Below are 14,190 nucleotides of genomic sequence, written 5' to 3' on the forward strand. Positions count from 1 at the left end.
ATTATCTGTCAGTCTTAGTAAACATGTAACTACAGAAGAGTCAAGTTTTAAATAGCAATATATTGAAACTCTTTGGTTATTTTTTAGTGCGATGCCAATGGTCCAATCAGATTCAATGGACCGTGCCAAGCCATGCCAAAAGTGGTAGCGCCAGACCCGGAGATCCACCGAAAGGATTTCAAAACGGCAAAAATCAAATGTTTAACTCTAGGGGAGCTGGAAAATGAGCATATTTTTTTTTGGAAAGTGGAGTATCCCTTTAAACTAAAGCCATTGTTTCTATTCTCTTGTTAATGTGATGTCACACTGATAAAGCCAAGCCCATGGCCACTGACTGACAGTCCTGCATTACCATAATTGTACGCTGCCCGCCACATCTCAGTAGTTAGATACTATTGTCCCAGACTGTATTCACAGGAATCAGATTTATTTAGTCTCTTTTGGTAAGCGAGTGAGAAGCTGTAGCTTATTTGAATTTAAAGATACACACCTTAAAACAGGGGCATATGGGGGATTTTGGAAATACTATAATAAATTATCTGTAGGGTATTTTGAGCTGAAACTTTACAAACACATTGTGAGCACACCTGAGATATTACATCTTATAAAACTTTGCATAATAGGTGCACTTTAAGCAAAAAGTTTCTAACGATTTAATTTAGCCAAACAATTCCACCTGTTGAAGATGCTGTGAAAACTAGTTATAAAGTAGTTGCTGTAACAGGCAATCATTTTCCCACTGAGGGATTTAAGCTTCCAATCATAACTACTTTTGGATCTCATACTTTGTCACTCATTTTGTTCTTTTTTTAGTACTGACGACTATTTCACATATATATATTTTTTCACCTATCTTGTTCCCTCGAACAAAACACCTCCAATAAGTATACGCAAACAATTACAGCGTTATGCCGCACGTATGATTGTGAATCTGAGATTTGTGAGTGGGGTACGTGAGCTCGACCAAGCGTGGGTGCCTGGCAAGTGTGCTGAACTCAAGCAAGCATGTAATTATGACGCGAGACATATAATTTCCGCTACAGATATTGCGAGTGGGTGATGAAGTGCTGGAGGTAATCAGGCTTAATTTGTCGCATGATACAGAGATAGCAGAAAAACTACAATGCTTTTCGTTTGTGTTGTGGAAGTGCGTGTACCTGTAATATCAGGCTTCTGAGGCATGGAGAACTTCACAAAGGTGGGTTCAGACAAGCCCTTGACGTTGCGAGCGGTGATCTCAACTTCATATTGCGTGTTCCACTGAAGTGGCTGCAGCAGGACAAAATCATTCACACCTGGAACAAGTTTTGTCATCCACTGCTCTTCCTTATCCTGCACAAAACCCATAAGTGCGTTGTTTAGGTATATTTGTGCAAACATGCACAAGAGAAACACAGACAATAAGCATATAAACTTCACTTTAGAGCATGTAAACACTTTAAATGTAAAGATTCCTAAAAGGTTCTTTGGCAGACATCCACAGAATCTTAATGTTGCTTAATGTTCTTTAAAGAACCTTTGATTGAAATTTGTCACTGTGAAGAATCCAGTTTAGCACAAGTGTAGGACTTATAACAACAGTTAATTCTCATCATATTTTTTGTTTAATAATTCAAATTATTGCATTAGAGTCCTTAGAGTCCTGTGGATCTGATTAGTAGTCGACGGATATGGGTTTTTTAACAGCCGATACCGATATATAAGGCTGTATGGCTGATCGGTCGATATAACAAAATGTAATTACAGTAAATAAGAAACAAACAGAAACTACATAAACATTTTTATGCAAAAAATAACATAAATATACGTTTTTAAAGTACTTAAAACATATTTACATAATTAATAATTTACATAATAAGACATAATTAATGTGGATCTGACATCTCATGGTACTGGTAACGTCATGTTAAAGGTGAATAATGATTGGTCAGACTTTGGCTTTACATTGAGCGATACTGAGTGTCTTTTCATTATAGGTAACACATTAAAGTAATTGGGAAGTTAACTGGCTAATTAAAAAGAGTTTGGCAGATGCTGCTAATAATAAAAAAATCCAAATATAGTCCGATATAACGGCTTCTGCAATATATCGGTCTATCCCTACACCTGATTCTAATTTTATGATGAAAGTAAAAATGTAAGTAAAATAAATGACCATGGACAATAAAAACAGTTATAAAGGTCAGTTTCTTGAAAATTGAATAAATAAGCTTTGCACTGATGTGCAGTATAGTTTGCTGGGATATGACAATATTTGAAAATCTGGAATCTGAATTTTTCTGCATAAAAAAATCTATAATTTTGACCCATACAATATATTTTTGCTTATTGCTACAAATATACCCATGATACTTATGACTGGTTTGTGGTCCAGGATCACATATAATCAACTTTGGGTTGGTAAAATGAAATGTATTGTAAAAATATCACAATATACAATATAAAGAACAATAAATTAATTGTATTACACAAATTTAAATACTTCTTGTCACTTATTACCTACTTTATGTTAATAAAAAAATTTGGATTTATATTTTATACAACTCCTATACTGTGTTAAACCAAGAGTTGTAAAGCCAATGCCTTTTCTCAGCCGAATCCTTTAACTCTTTCCCCGCCATTGACGAGTTATCTCGTCAATTAAAGGAATAGTCTACTCATTTTCAATATTAAAATATGTTATTACCTTAACTAAGAATTGTTGATAAAAAAATAAAACGTAGCGCTTTTCTAAGCGGATTTAAAAGAGGAACTATATTTTATGGCGTAATAGCACTTTTGGGAGTACTTCAACTCGCCTGAAAAGTCCGCTCCCCTTCTCACTCTCATGATGGGAGAGGGAGGGTGTTACTGCGCCGAGTCGAAGTACTCCCAAAAGTGCTATTACGCCATAAAATATAGTTCCTCTTTTAAATCCGCTTAGAAAAGCGCTACGTTTTATTTTGTACCACCAAACTTGCTCGTATAACTACTCGTCTTAAATAGGAAAAACGTTGATGTGTTTGGTCACTTCTAACTTTATCTCTAAATGGTACCATTGAATGAATGGGGCTAAGCTAAATGCTATCGAAGCGTCGCAGCGCGCTCCAGCGCTTACATGCACGCACACAGATGATAGAGGGATGTATCAACAATTCTTAGTTAAGGTAATAACATATTTTAATATTGAAAATGAGTAGACTATTCCTTTAAGAGAAAACATTTCCCTGCCAATAACGTTTCCCAGCAAGCATTTTTGGCCAAAACAAGGCTAGATTTGGGCTGCCAGTGATAGGCTAATAGACGTCTAACCATAGCCCAAGAATAGATGACGCGTATACTTTTAGAACACGTAAAAGAAACGAAAGCAAACACCTTGAACGCCTGTTGATTTTGCTTACATGTTGGAATATCATACATCTTCAAGTTTCTTTGGCAAAAATGGTATGTAACCAAATTCAAGGTTATTTAGGGTAGAAGGGGGTTACTCATAGCCTGACTATATTGGGTCTTACAGTTTTTGCTTGCTGGGTTTCCTGAATAGTTTAAATTATTATACACTAGATACCCAATTACCCAATTTATAAAAAACTGAATCAAAAAAGAATATAATTAATTTTAAACTCCCTGTATGTCTTGATAACCATTCTGAATCTAATCTCTAACAAAATTCCTTTACAAAAATGCAATTATTTCAGCCTTTTGCTCAAAATTTGGTATCTTTGAAGAAACAAACCCATATTTAAGAGGTTATAAAAAGAGAACAAATGAAGATAGGATAAAAGTTTTTTTACTGGTTTTGTTTGTTTGTTTGTTTGAAAGCAAAGGGTCTGTTCTTTCATTTAATATATTTGAAGAGTTTGGTTCCAAAACGCAATAATTGACTAATTTGGGTAAAAATGTGTTTTCTATACCAAGAAAGTGACAAGATGAAAACCACTATTTTCTGTTACAACCTTTTACATAGCATCTTTAGGTTATAATTACATAAAAAAATTCAATTTGATTTTCAAAGCTTTATTTTAAAAACTGATTATTTTTTTCCGCAAAATGCAATAAATCAATGAAACAAGTTTTTTTGTCAAAATATTATAAATCTATTGAATCAATATATAAATGTGCATTCATCTTTGCCATGTTATATTAATTTAGTTGACCAGTGGTATACACTGATAAACAAAACTAACATTACTGTTAATAATCAAAACACTTACTTTGTCATATTAAGAACACTGTCATTGCATGCTTGGGATGTCGTCACTGAACTTTTTGACAGCGATCAGCGAACGTTGGCTTTGAGTAAAATAATGGAAAGTTTTTTAGGGGTCAATGTGTTAGCATGACAGAAGCTTGATGCTGTCGTGTGAGAACAAGCAACGGTCAGCATTTTTCCATCTCCCGAGTGCCTCTTGCGTAAATTATTTGTTTTTGATGGCTTACATTTCTTCTCCGCCACAGAAAACCACCATAGGTTTATCAATGCCATCAAAAGTATTATGTTGCTTTTGTTTGTTTGTTGATCATGAAGTACAAATTAGATGAAGAAAACTAGGATTCCATGTGTATTCAACGCGCCGCCATTGTTGTTTACAATGCGTGTAATGGTGCACTGTGATTTGTTGAGTGGATTTATTGCATTCTGCAGAGAAGGAGGACTGGCGTTTATCGCGTTTTGGGGAAAAAGGGAGAAAAGATGGCGGATATTGGATTTGGGTAAAATTAAGAATTTACATTTTAATACTGACAAGATACAACACTGATTTTGGCGGTAATTTGTTTTATTTTTAAAAATGGAAACGCGTTTTAGAACCAAACTCTTCATTTGTATGTTTATATATTTATCAAATAAAATTTTCCTCGAAGACATTTTTTAAACTTGTGAAAATCACAAAAATGCTGGCGGGCAACTTTAAAGAAAAAGGCTGGCGGGGAATGAGTTACAATTGTTACAGTAAGAGAGTGAATAAAAGATTTGCAGACAAAAGTGGCCTAAAAGGCCATCCGCTTCCTCTTAAGAGCAACAGACAAGAAAGAGATTTTCCACTGATTCTGAAGCTTCCTCCATGTACTCATATAGCAGAAGCACTCCAACGCTCCCATTATTCTCTTTGTGCTTTTGCCTGTAGACCATAAGTGAACAAGTGTACATCTACTGTAATATCGTGTCTATGTGTGTGCAGTCTGTTCCACCGGCTAAAATGTTGAACTAAACCCACACATGCTGCCTTTCAAAAACTCACAGCTTTTATATTTTGACATTTTTAAAACGCCTCAGCTCTTTAAAGGCTAAATGGTTGAATGTGCCTTTCATATGTTGACAGTCCTTAGGCATCCTGCCTCAGCAGGCTGTGACATCTCTATTGCCCTGTGCTCACCTTCATGTGCGCCGGGTATTACAGAGGGTGTAAATGAGAATGGATAAAGGGGGCACATACAAATGAAGGGAGGGGGACAGCAGACCCTATTAAGGACGTAGAAGAAGCCAGGCATCACAAACAGAGTGAGACAGTCAGAGATGAAGCAAACAAGGAAGCGCTGAAAAACAAACAGAGGAATTGTGGGAGAAAAAGCGACCCAGATGCTCCGCGGCGCTGTGGTGAATGTGTGGACACACAAGTGTGGCATCACTCAACAACCTCTTGCATCCTGTAAACAAGCCATGAGGATCGTGCGAGACTACGGCGGAACGGCAAACCGCCTGATGCATTAAACAGGGCTTTTTAGAGAGACGATACCCTTGAGGGGGCTCTGCGATCGCTCCAAGTGAGATTTATTTGAAGTCTTGTTGACAATCCGTCTAATTTTATGCTACTAACAAATATTGACGGTAAACAATTCATGAGACGGCATTAAGGCAGTGATATACAACAGTTTGGCAGAAGACAAAAAGCTTTTTATAAACAAACAATGACACAGACACGGATATACCGCTATAATTTAGGTTTATTCAACATGATCTGACGGCAAATTATATTTTACGAGATGGCTATTGCTTATGAATTCATATCAAGTGAATCAGACAAACATGTAAGATTATGCGGAAAAAGCACTAACGCTTTATGGTTTTGGCTCAATCATTAAAAATATTTGAGTTTAATTAATTATATTTTTTACATAAGCAACACACATATTTCTGCTACAAATGAACATTTGAAGTTTGTTTCGTGTACTTGGTCATTCTTGGACAATTACACCAAACGTGACAGTAGAAGTGCAAACGTTACAACTAACCCCATAAGTGGGGTTAATTGTAACAGGCAGGGGGTTAGTTGTAACACTTGCTAAAAATTAAGTTGGCAGGCAAATATTTCAATACTATTTTGTCTATATACTTGAAGTTGATATTGTTTATTTATCTGTCTATAATAGACAGGTATCCAGACTGTATTCATTCATCCAGCCCTTTTCTAACAATATCAATTATAAATTGATGCAAATGTCTAAATATGTGAGAAAAAGCAGCACAATTATGACAAAAATATTTATATGTGACCCAGTTTGTAATAATCATATAACAGTTTCAAAATCAAATTTTCAGATAATGAGCATCAAAGTCTGATTTTGGCCATTCATTTCATTATTTCAATCTTTGAAGTGACCTTATTTAATCAATATTAAAGATATGAACAAAAATAAATTTGACACACGATTTTTGATAAGACAGGCACATTTATTTTGTTGGCAGCCAGCGATCATTCGTGCGTATCCTATTTAAAACAACGGCAAGAATTACACTAACGTTAGCTGTTTTCATATCGTAAGTGCTAAGGGGTTAGTTGTAACACAGCGTTACAATTAATCTCGCTATGTCAAAATATTTTCAAGCCCACCAAAAAAGTTGCTAAGAGCTGCAGACATATTTCAAAACGATGCTATGTTTTAGTCAACAAGACACTGATTCATATGACATAGAATTGGATTTTGGTATCTTAAAAACATATGATGAAAAAATGTACTTACAAACCACCAAAACATTTGTTCATTAATAACTCTCTGGAAAAACATTATACATTTCCAATAATGTGCGGGAGATCGTCTTTTGGCAGCATGAAAAAAATACTGGAAAAATAAAATGCTCAACCTTGTGCAACAATGTAAACAGTCCGGGTAACAACTCACCCCGCGTTAGTTTTGTCCCGCGCACCCCTAAACTTTAGAGGTGCACTGTTGTTACAAAAACAGTATGCTGTAATTTGTTTTTTTTTTACTAATGGGGTAAATTACATGCTGTAATCTAAGATCACCCACAAAATCTTGACTGAGTTTACTGCTAACCTGTAAATCCAACTACTAACCTACAAAACCATAAAGGGCCTCCACACATAGGAATGCAATTATCAAAAAAGATCGTTGTGCGATAAAAGCTTTTACGCAAGTCGAAGTGCTATTGAAATTTTTAAAAAACAAATACTCTACTTGCCAAAACTCATTTTAACAGTGAGCCTGCCCAAACTTGTTCTTCGTCCCTCTCCTCATCCCTTCTCAATACAAATTATTTCTTTCTTTTGAAATGTGAGAGGTTATAGAAAGGAATGAATGCATTGGTATGATCCTGGTTCACATGGAAAAGTTCAAACAGGCAACATTTTTCAAATGAAGAATACATTGATAACAACATCAGTTATGTTAAAATGACAGGTGACTTTCGAAATAGAAGGTCAGATCATCTGATATGTGACAAACCGCCTTCTCACACCCACAGCATCTTCAGTTCCACACAACTGTTGATATGAACACGGAAGAAGAATAACAGCATCTCATGTAAGTTACTCAACCATTTTTTCACGAGCAGCTGGTGCATGCTTAAGAGGCGGATGCTGAAAGGAGACATATATTCACTGCTCATTATCAACATTGTCGCCTGTTCTTCTCTGAATGTTTACCACTATAACTCCCTCTCACATTCCACAAATATAAACGACAAAACCACATGGTACTGTACATGTTTTTCCAGGTAGCTAATGAATAAGTTCAATTTTACAATGTTGTTTCGCTGGAAATTGCCTACAGAAACGCTCCCCTTTTTTACTTATTTCAATATAAACACAGGAATAGATGACATTTGCTATATGAAAATAGTGGTGCTGTAAAAGATATAGTTTAATCCACACACTCTCACTAGGGAAGGATTCTCTAATGTTGTTTATCCTTGTTCTGAAAACATTTCCGGTAAGCAGAACCCAAGACTTGGTTATCTTCAGATCTCATTTCTATTCATTTCAATTTATGCAAACGTTATTATAAAAATGATTTATCTAATTTTTTTTCAAGTGGCATAATGTCTCTGTTTACAATCTAAAAAATGCTGTGTTGTTCATTTAAAAAGAGATGAACCCAGGCTATAGGTTAAATTATATTTGACCCAACAATGGATTAAAGCAACCCAACATTTTATGTTGAAACAACAAAGCATAGCTTAAAACCCCACAAGTGGCGCTGTCCTATGAGCGGGACACCTGAGTTTACTTCAATATTTTGCATGTAAATGTTTATCTATCATGACAAACTATGTATCATTGGAAATGTGTAAGCCTCTAGAATACACATTTCAACAGTGTTTTATAAAATAAATCATGTAGAGAGAGTAATTGATTTATTTAAGAAGAGTGTGTGCCTCAAAACATTTATATTCTGCTAAATTTCACTGTCCCGTCAGCGGGACACCTACGTTTACTTCAGTGTTTTGCATGTGAATTCTTATCCAGTCATGACACACTATATACATTGTTTGAAAGCTCTAAGAGTGTACTTTTTCAATTATCATCACCTTTTTGGTAAAGGAATAACATAGTGAGAGCCATTTTCTAAAATGCCAGAAATGCCAGATTTTTTATTCATAACACTATATCCTATTATAAATCTTCAGAAATGTTGACAAATTACTGTATGTATCATTGGAAAGCTCTAAGAATGTAGTTTTCATATTTCAAAACCTTTTTGCATTAATAATAATGCAGTGACAGTAATTTATTAATTTGTGACAAGAGTATGCAGCAAACCGTTGACACCTAGTGGCCGTTGTTGGTAAAACCACTAAAACTGTGACATTTGTGCAATTTGGATCTACTTTGTGACTATTACTTTTGTGAAATATTTACATTTTTATAATTTTATTTATAAAATAATATGCTATTGACATATAGTTCTTTCTTAAAATAAAATTAAACTGCTATAACTTTTTTTTTAAGATTTTCACCTCTAGACACTTCTATGAAAAACCCTAAAACCCTCTTTTTAAAACAAGACCACAATTAGGCTTCTAGACCGAAAAAATGCCAGCGTTATATTAATTTGAATGTGTACATCACATTTTCACCCCCCCCCCACTCAAAAGGCATTTGCACCACATAGGGGGTTAAATTACAACCCAAAGCCTGATCTCACGAAAATTCGTACACATTTTATGAGTTAGCTAATTCGTATAAAGTTAATTGTGCAAATACGTATGGTTATCATAAAACAATAACGAAACCCCACCCTTAACCCCAACGTCACGGGGTCAAGGCAAATCGAACAAAAATGTACAAATGTGGTTGTACTAAATAATACGAATTAGCCACCTGGAAAATATGTACGAATTGCCATGAAATAGCGTTGGTTTGTTCCTTTTTGAACAAATGATGGGTTAAAAATAACCTAGTAATAATTTTAGAGTGTAGATATTATAGCGGATTTTTTTATGGCCTTGGATATTTTAAGTCAAAATAATTAAGATCTCTCTTCAATAGGATTTCTTTTAGTGGCAAACTAAGAAAATGTATGATTTTCTATAAAAATTTTGGTCTGTGCAGTCTGACTTACTGCTTTGTATTTCACAATGTACTCCAAGATGGGCATTCCTCCATCATCCTGCTTAACCAGACCCAACCGGTACGCTTTCCCCACCCCTCTCTGACCCTGAACCGATGGAGGACTGGGCTCTCCTGAATATTAAAAGAAAGAGAACAACATAGGAATGATCTATACACAAATGCTATGAATTAACTCAGTTTTGATGGCCAGTGTCACATTTTTATTGCCATAGTTAAACTGCTGAAAGATCTTTTTAAAGCCACACTTATGTAAAGGTCAGAGAAAAGGAGACTCACGGATGGGCAGGGTCTGAAAGCTTTCTGTGCGGCTGAACTCCCCTTGACCTTTTCCATTCACCGCGGCTACTCGCAACTCATATGTCGTGTTGGGCTCAAGGTTTGTGAGCAAAACTATTGCTGTGGGAGACAGAAAGGGAGAGGGAGAATAAAATCTTTGTTGTGCATGTAAATTAAGAGAGAGAGAGAGAGAGAGAGAGAGAGAGAGAGAGAGAGAGAGAGAGAGAGAGAGAGAGAGAGAGAGAGTCCCAACTGGTCTCCTAATTTATGTACAAAATGTAATATGATTGCGTTCACCAATCCTGCTTTTGGCCGCAACTTTTTCAGCAATATGTAAATTAGATCTCAGTCCTTCAAGTGCTCTAACTTGTTTATCCAATCTATCCAGACACTTTTTGCTGACCCTTCCGGGTCCATGAGATCTTAAAACACTTTAAATTCAGACTGTGCTCGAGTTGAATATCCCACAGCTCACCTCACACTTTTCTTCTGGTCCTTGAAGGCACCTGTAGCAACTTTATTTTCCAGTCATGTGTTTTGTGTGACTAAGTGTCATGAGAAAGACAGTTACACTATTTTGCAAGAATAAATTATTTCATCATAAACTCTGTATACACTTGTTCAGGTCAGCACATTCCAAATTTAAAAGCTTTTAGTGTATGTAAACACCTCAACTGCAAAGGAAATTAAGTTTATGGAAAATCATTGAAGATCAAGAAGTTTATAAAGAATTTTGTCTTACGGAAACAGGTCTTAAATCATTCAACAAAACAATAAAAACAAACTTTGTACTTCCACATCAGATTAAAAAATACAATGTGTGCATGCAGTGCAATGTAACTTTAAACCAAACTACTTGGTATGCTGATTGTGATTCTAATCTTTTCTTAACTGATTTTAAAAAGTACACATTTTGAAACTTGGCAAACACTCCGGTTATGCACCAAGTTGTCTACACTACCATTGGTATCATGCATAATGTACAATAAGAAAGAAAAGATTGAGCTGTAGTCAAAAACAGGGCATCGGTAATGAATAATTTACTCCATAAACTACATACGGACTTACAAACAGCTAATCTGTAGGGAGAAACTATTGTTTAATCCATAATGCATTTGGTGGTTTAACACAAGCATTGATGAAATGAAAAAGTGAACAACCTCTGTACTTACTCTGTGTCCCCTGCGATTTCACATCCTTCCAGTCATGCGAACCGATGTCTTTATACTTCACGAGGTAGTGACTGATGGGTACACCGCCATGGGAATCTGGTTTTATGAAGGTAACCGTGGCCACGCGCTGGGCCACAGAATTTAGCCGCACAGAATAAGGGTTCGAGGGAACATCTGTGAAGGAGAAATGATGGGGTAAGAGAGCGTTACAAATATCTTTATTTATAGGCTGATGCCACAGACTCTGAGGGGGTTCAAAAGGGTTGGCTGTGTCTTCCTGAAAGGGGGGAAACAGTTTTAGAGATGATTTCAGCATCTTACAAACCAAACTCCCTTAGCATTACAGACTTGCACTGCACTGACTGCACTGCAACATCTTATATAAAAGATGTAAAATGATGGTCAAAAACAAGCACTGAGTAAATAGAATAAACAATAAAATAAGTTGATAACAATATTGATCAGATTGATAACAATAATCATTAAGGCCATTTTCAATATGGACTATAATGATAACATAGGGGACATATCATGAAAATCTGTCTTTTTCCATGTTTAAGTGCTATAATTGGGTCCCAAGTGCTTTTATAAACCTAGAAAATGTGGAAAAATATCAACCCAGTAGTTTTGGTAAACTATTCTCTGCAAGCATGTGAAAAAATAGGTCATTGAAATTTGGCTCCCCTTTTGATGTCAGAAGGGGATAATAACACCCCCTTAACTCTTTCGCCGTCAATCAAGAGAAAACGTTTCCCCGCCAATGACGAGTATTTCCATCTTTCCGCAATACCGCTATTATCCACTAGGTGGCACCCTTCCGCAACTTTTTAAACCCGGAAGTATTGCCCTATGGCAAGCTGCTGCATGTTCGTGTCTGTTTTAAAGATCGCTCTGAATGGGATCTGTATGAAAAGTCCGTCACAAAAATGGAATTATCTCTGCTTTTTGCTCAAAATGTGGTGTTTTTGCAGAAACCTACCCATATTCAAAAGCTGGTTACAAAGAACTACTGAAGGTAGGATGAAACTTTTTTTTTTTTAAAGCAGAGGGTCTGTTCTTTCATTTGTTATATTGTATGTTTATATATTTGAAGAAGAACATTTTCTGGAAGGCATTAAACTTTTGTGAAAATCATGAAAAACGCTGGCTGGCAACTTTTTAAAAAAAACACTGGCGGCGAAAGAGTTAATCTGCACTATCCAACCACAGCACTGGCATTTAGTGCAGAGATCAGCTCATTTGCATTTTAAAGGACACCCAAATTGGCACACCTAAAAAGTGGCAATTTTAACATGCTATAATAAATTATCTATATAGAATTTTAAGATAGAACTTCATTTATGTACTCTGGGGACACCAAAGATTTATTTTACAACTTAAAAAAGTTGTAAAAAAAAGATATTAAGCCTTAAATGGTCTAGCACCCTCATACTTAAAGAATTAATATTAGAATACAATGCATTCACGTCCACTGCGGTTGCAAAATTCTAGTGTCTTAAGTATCCTATAGAGTATCAAAAGTGCCTAAAGGTGGTAGGTGGTAGCCCCTAAGCTCTGGAATGATTTATCAACTTATCTCTCTTTAACAAAGCATTCACATAATTTGTCTGGGTAATATACTAATGCCGCAGTAGCTAGCCTGTCTGGAAGCCAATATATATATATAATAATCCACCAGGTTTTTTCCCTCCTGGGACTTTTTTCCTCCTTTTTTCCTCCTGGGCTTAAAAAATCGTGAGGTTTTTCTCCTAGGGGTTTTTTCAACCCCAGGGAGTCAGCCGACATTTTCTTAACTTAGCACCCTCTTCTATACATTACATTATTAATACGCTCGCTTGTAGTTTAGTCATAGTCATAGCCGCTGTATTTTGCTACTTATGTTGTCTGTCGATTTTTCTGTGTTTTCCCCTGCTTTTATTAATGTAAAGCTGCTGTGAAACAATTACCAATTGTGAAAAGCGCTATATAAATAAAATCGAATTGAATTAAAGAGAATAGCGGAGTTCACACCATGACTTTAATAATAATGATTCAAGAAACGATATTGTTGGGATCACTTTTGTAATGAACAATAAACCATTGACAGCCAAATCAAATCTATTAGAATTTAAAGTGCTTGCGTATTTGAAATGACAGACGACACTGGTGCAGTTGAAGTAAAAATTCACTAATGTTTTTTAGAACAGCATATTTAAACCTTCAATGACATGTAAACCATTGCATAGTTTTTAATCAAAGGACCTTCAAAAATTTGAGTTAATGCCATTAAAGGTATATGATTTGTATACTGTACCTTGTAATGCTAGGATAAAGTAGCTTTGGATAAAGTATGCCAAATGCATAAACTTAAATGTACATAAAGGCAGAGATGTTAAACGTACAATATAAAATATGAAGAAAATGAGCAGCTGTTTTGGTGAAATTATGAGGATCTATCATGTTCCTCTGCATCATTGCAGGACATCTGTTGTGGTGTATATCACACTGTCTATAAAGCAGTATTTTGGTGACCTAATTTGAATCTAATTGCTCTACTTCAGTTTTGTTTAAACAATGTGAAAGCCAAACAAAGTTTTAAAGAGTGCTGCTTACAGACAGCTCATAACAAAGCCCACATATGCATATTTCAAATTTCATACTTTCTGGGCTGATTGTGGGGGATAATCCGCAAAATGCCCTGTGGTGCATTTTAATAAGGCAAAATGTGTCCTAAGGAGTTATTGCAATATATTCACCTGAAAAACAAAAAAAACTCTAGAAACAGCTGCGTAGAGATTTATTGAAATGATTAATCATCATTTAGGAACTACACAACGGTTATTGCAATTAATCCGTAAACAATGATGTGTAGATGATTTGAATGGCTGTGGCTGGGAACATGCAGAAATATTTGCATCCGTATGTTCCATGCTGGCTTACTCATAACAAGTGCGAATATTAGCACATTATCT

The 14,190-nt window shown here is 35.6% G+C and overlaps 1 protein-coding gene across 4 annotated transcripts in view; it reads right to left on the bottom strand.

Moving 5' to 3' along the window:
* The window catches only part of ncam2 (neural cell adhesion molecule 2), a 269,337-nt gene that overhangs the window by 26,862 nt on the left and 228,285 nt on the right, over positions 1-14,190 (bottom strand). For all 4 annotated transcript variants that reach the window (XM_055214609.2, XM_055214608.2, XM_055214610.2 and 1 more), the window contains exons 12-15: positions 11,240-11,413; positions 10,068-10,187; positions 9,781-9,902; positions 1,158-1,332 (exon numbers count right to left, since the gene is read on the bottom strand). In XM_055214609.2, coding sequence (XP_055070584.1) covers positions 1,158-1,332; positions 9,781-9,902; positions 10,068-10,187; positions 11,240-11,413 — 591 coding nt within the window. The remainder of the gene's footprint in view (positions 1-1,157; positions 1,333-9,780; positions 9,903-10,067; positions 10,188-11,239; positions 11,414-14,190) is intronic.

Source organism: Misgurnus anguillicaudatus, chromosome 17, assembly GCF_027580225.2.
Source record: "Misgurnus anguillicaudatus chromosome 17, ASM2758022v2, whole genome shotgun sequence".
Classification (NCBI taxonomy): domain Eukaryota; kingdom Metazoa; phylum Chordata; class Actinopteri; order Cypriniformes; family Cobitidae; genus Misgurnus; species Misgurnus anguillicaudatus.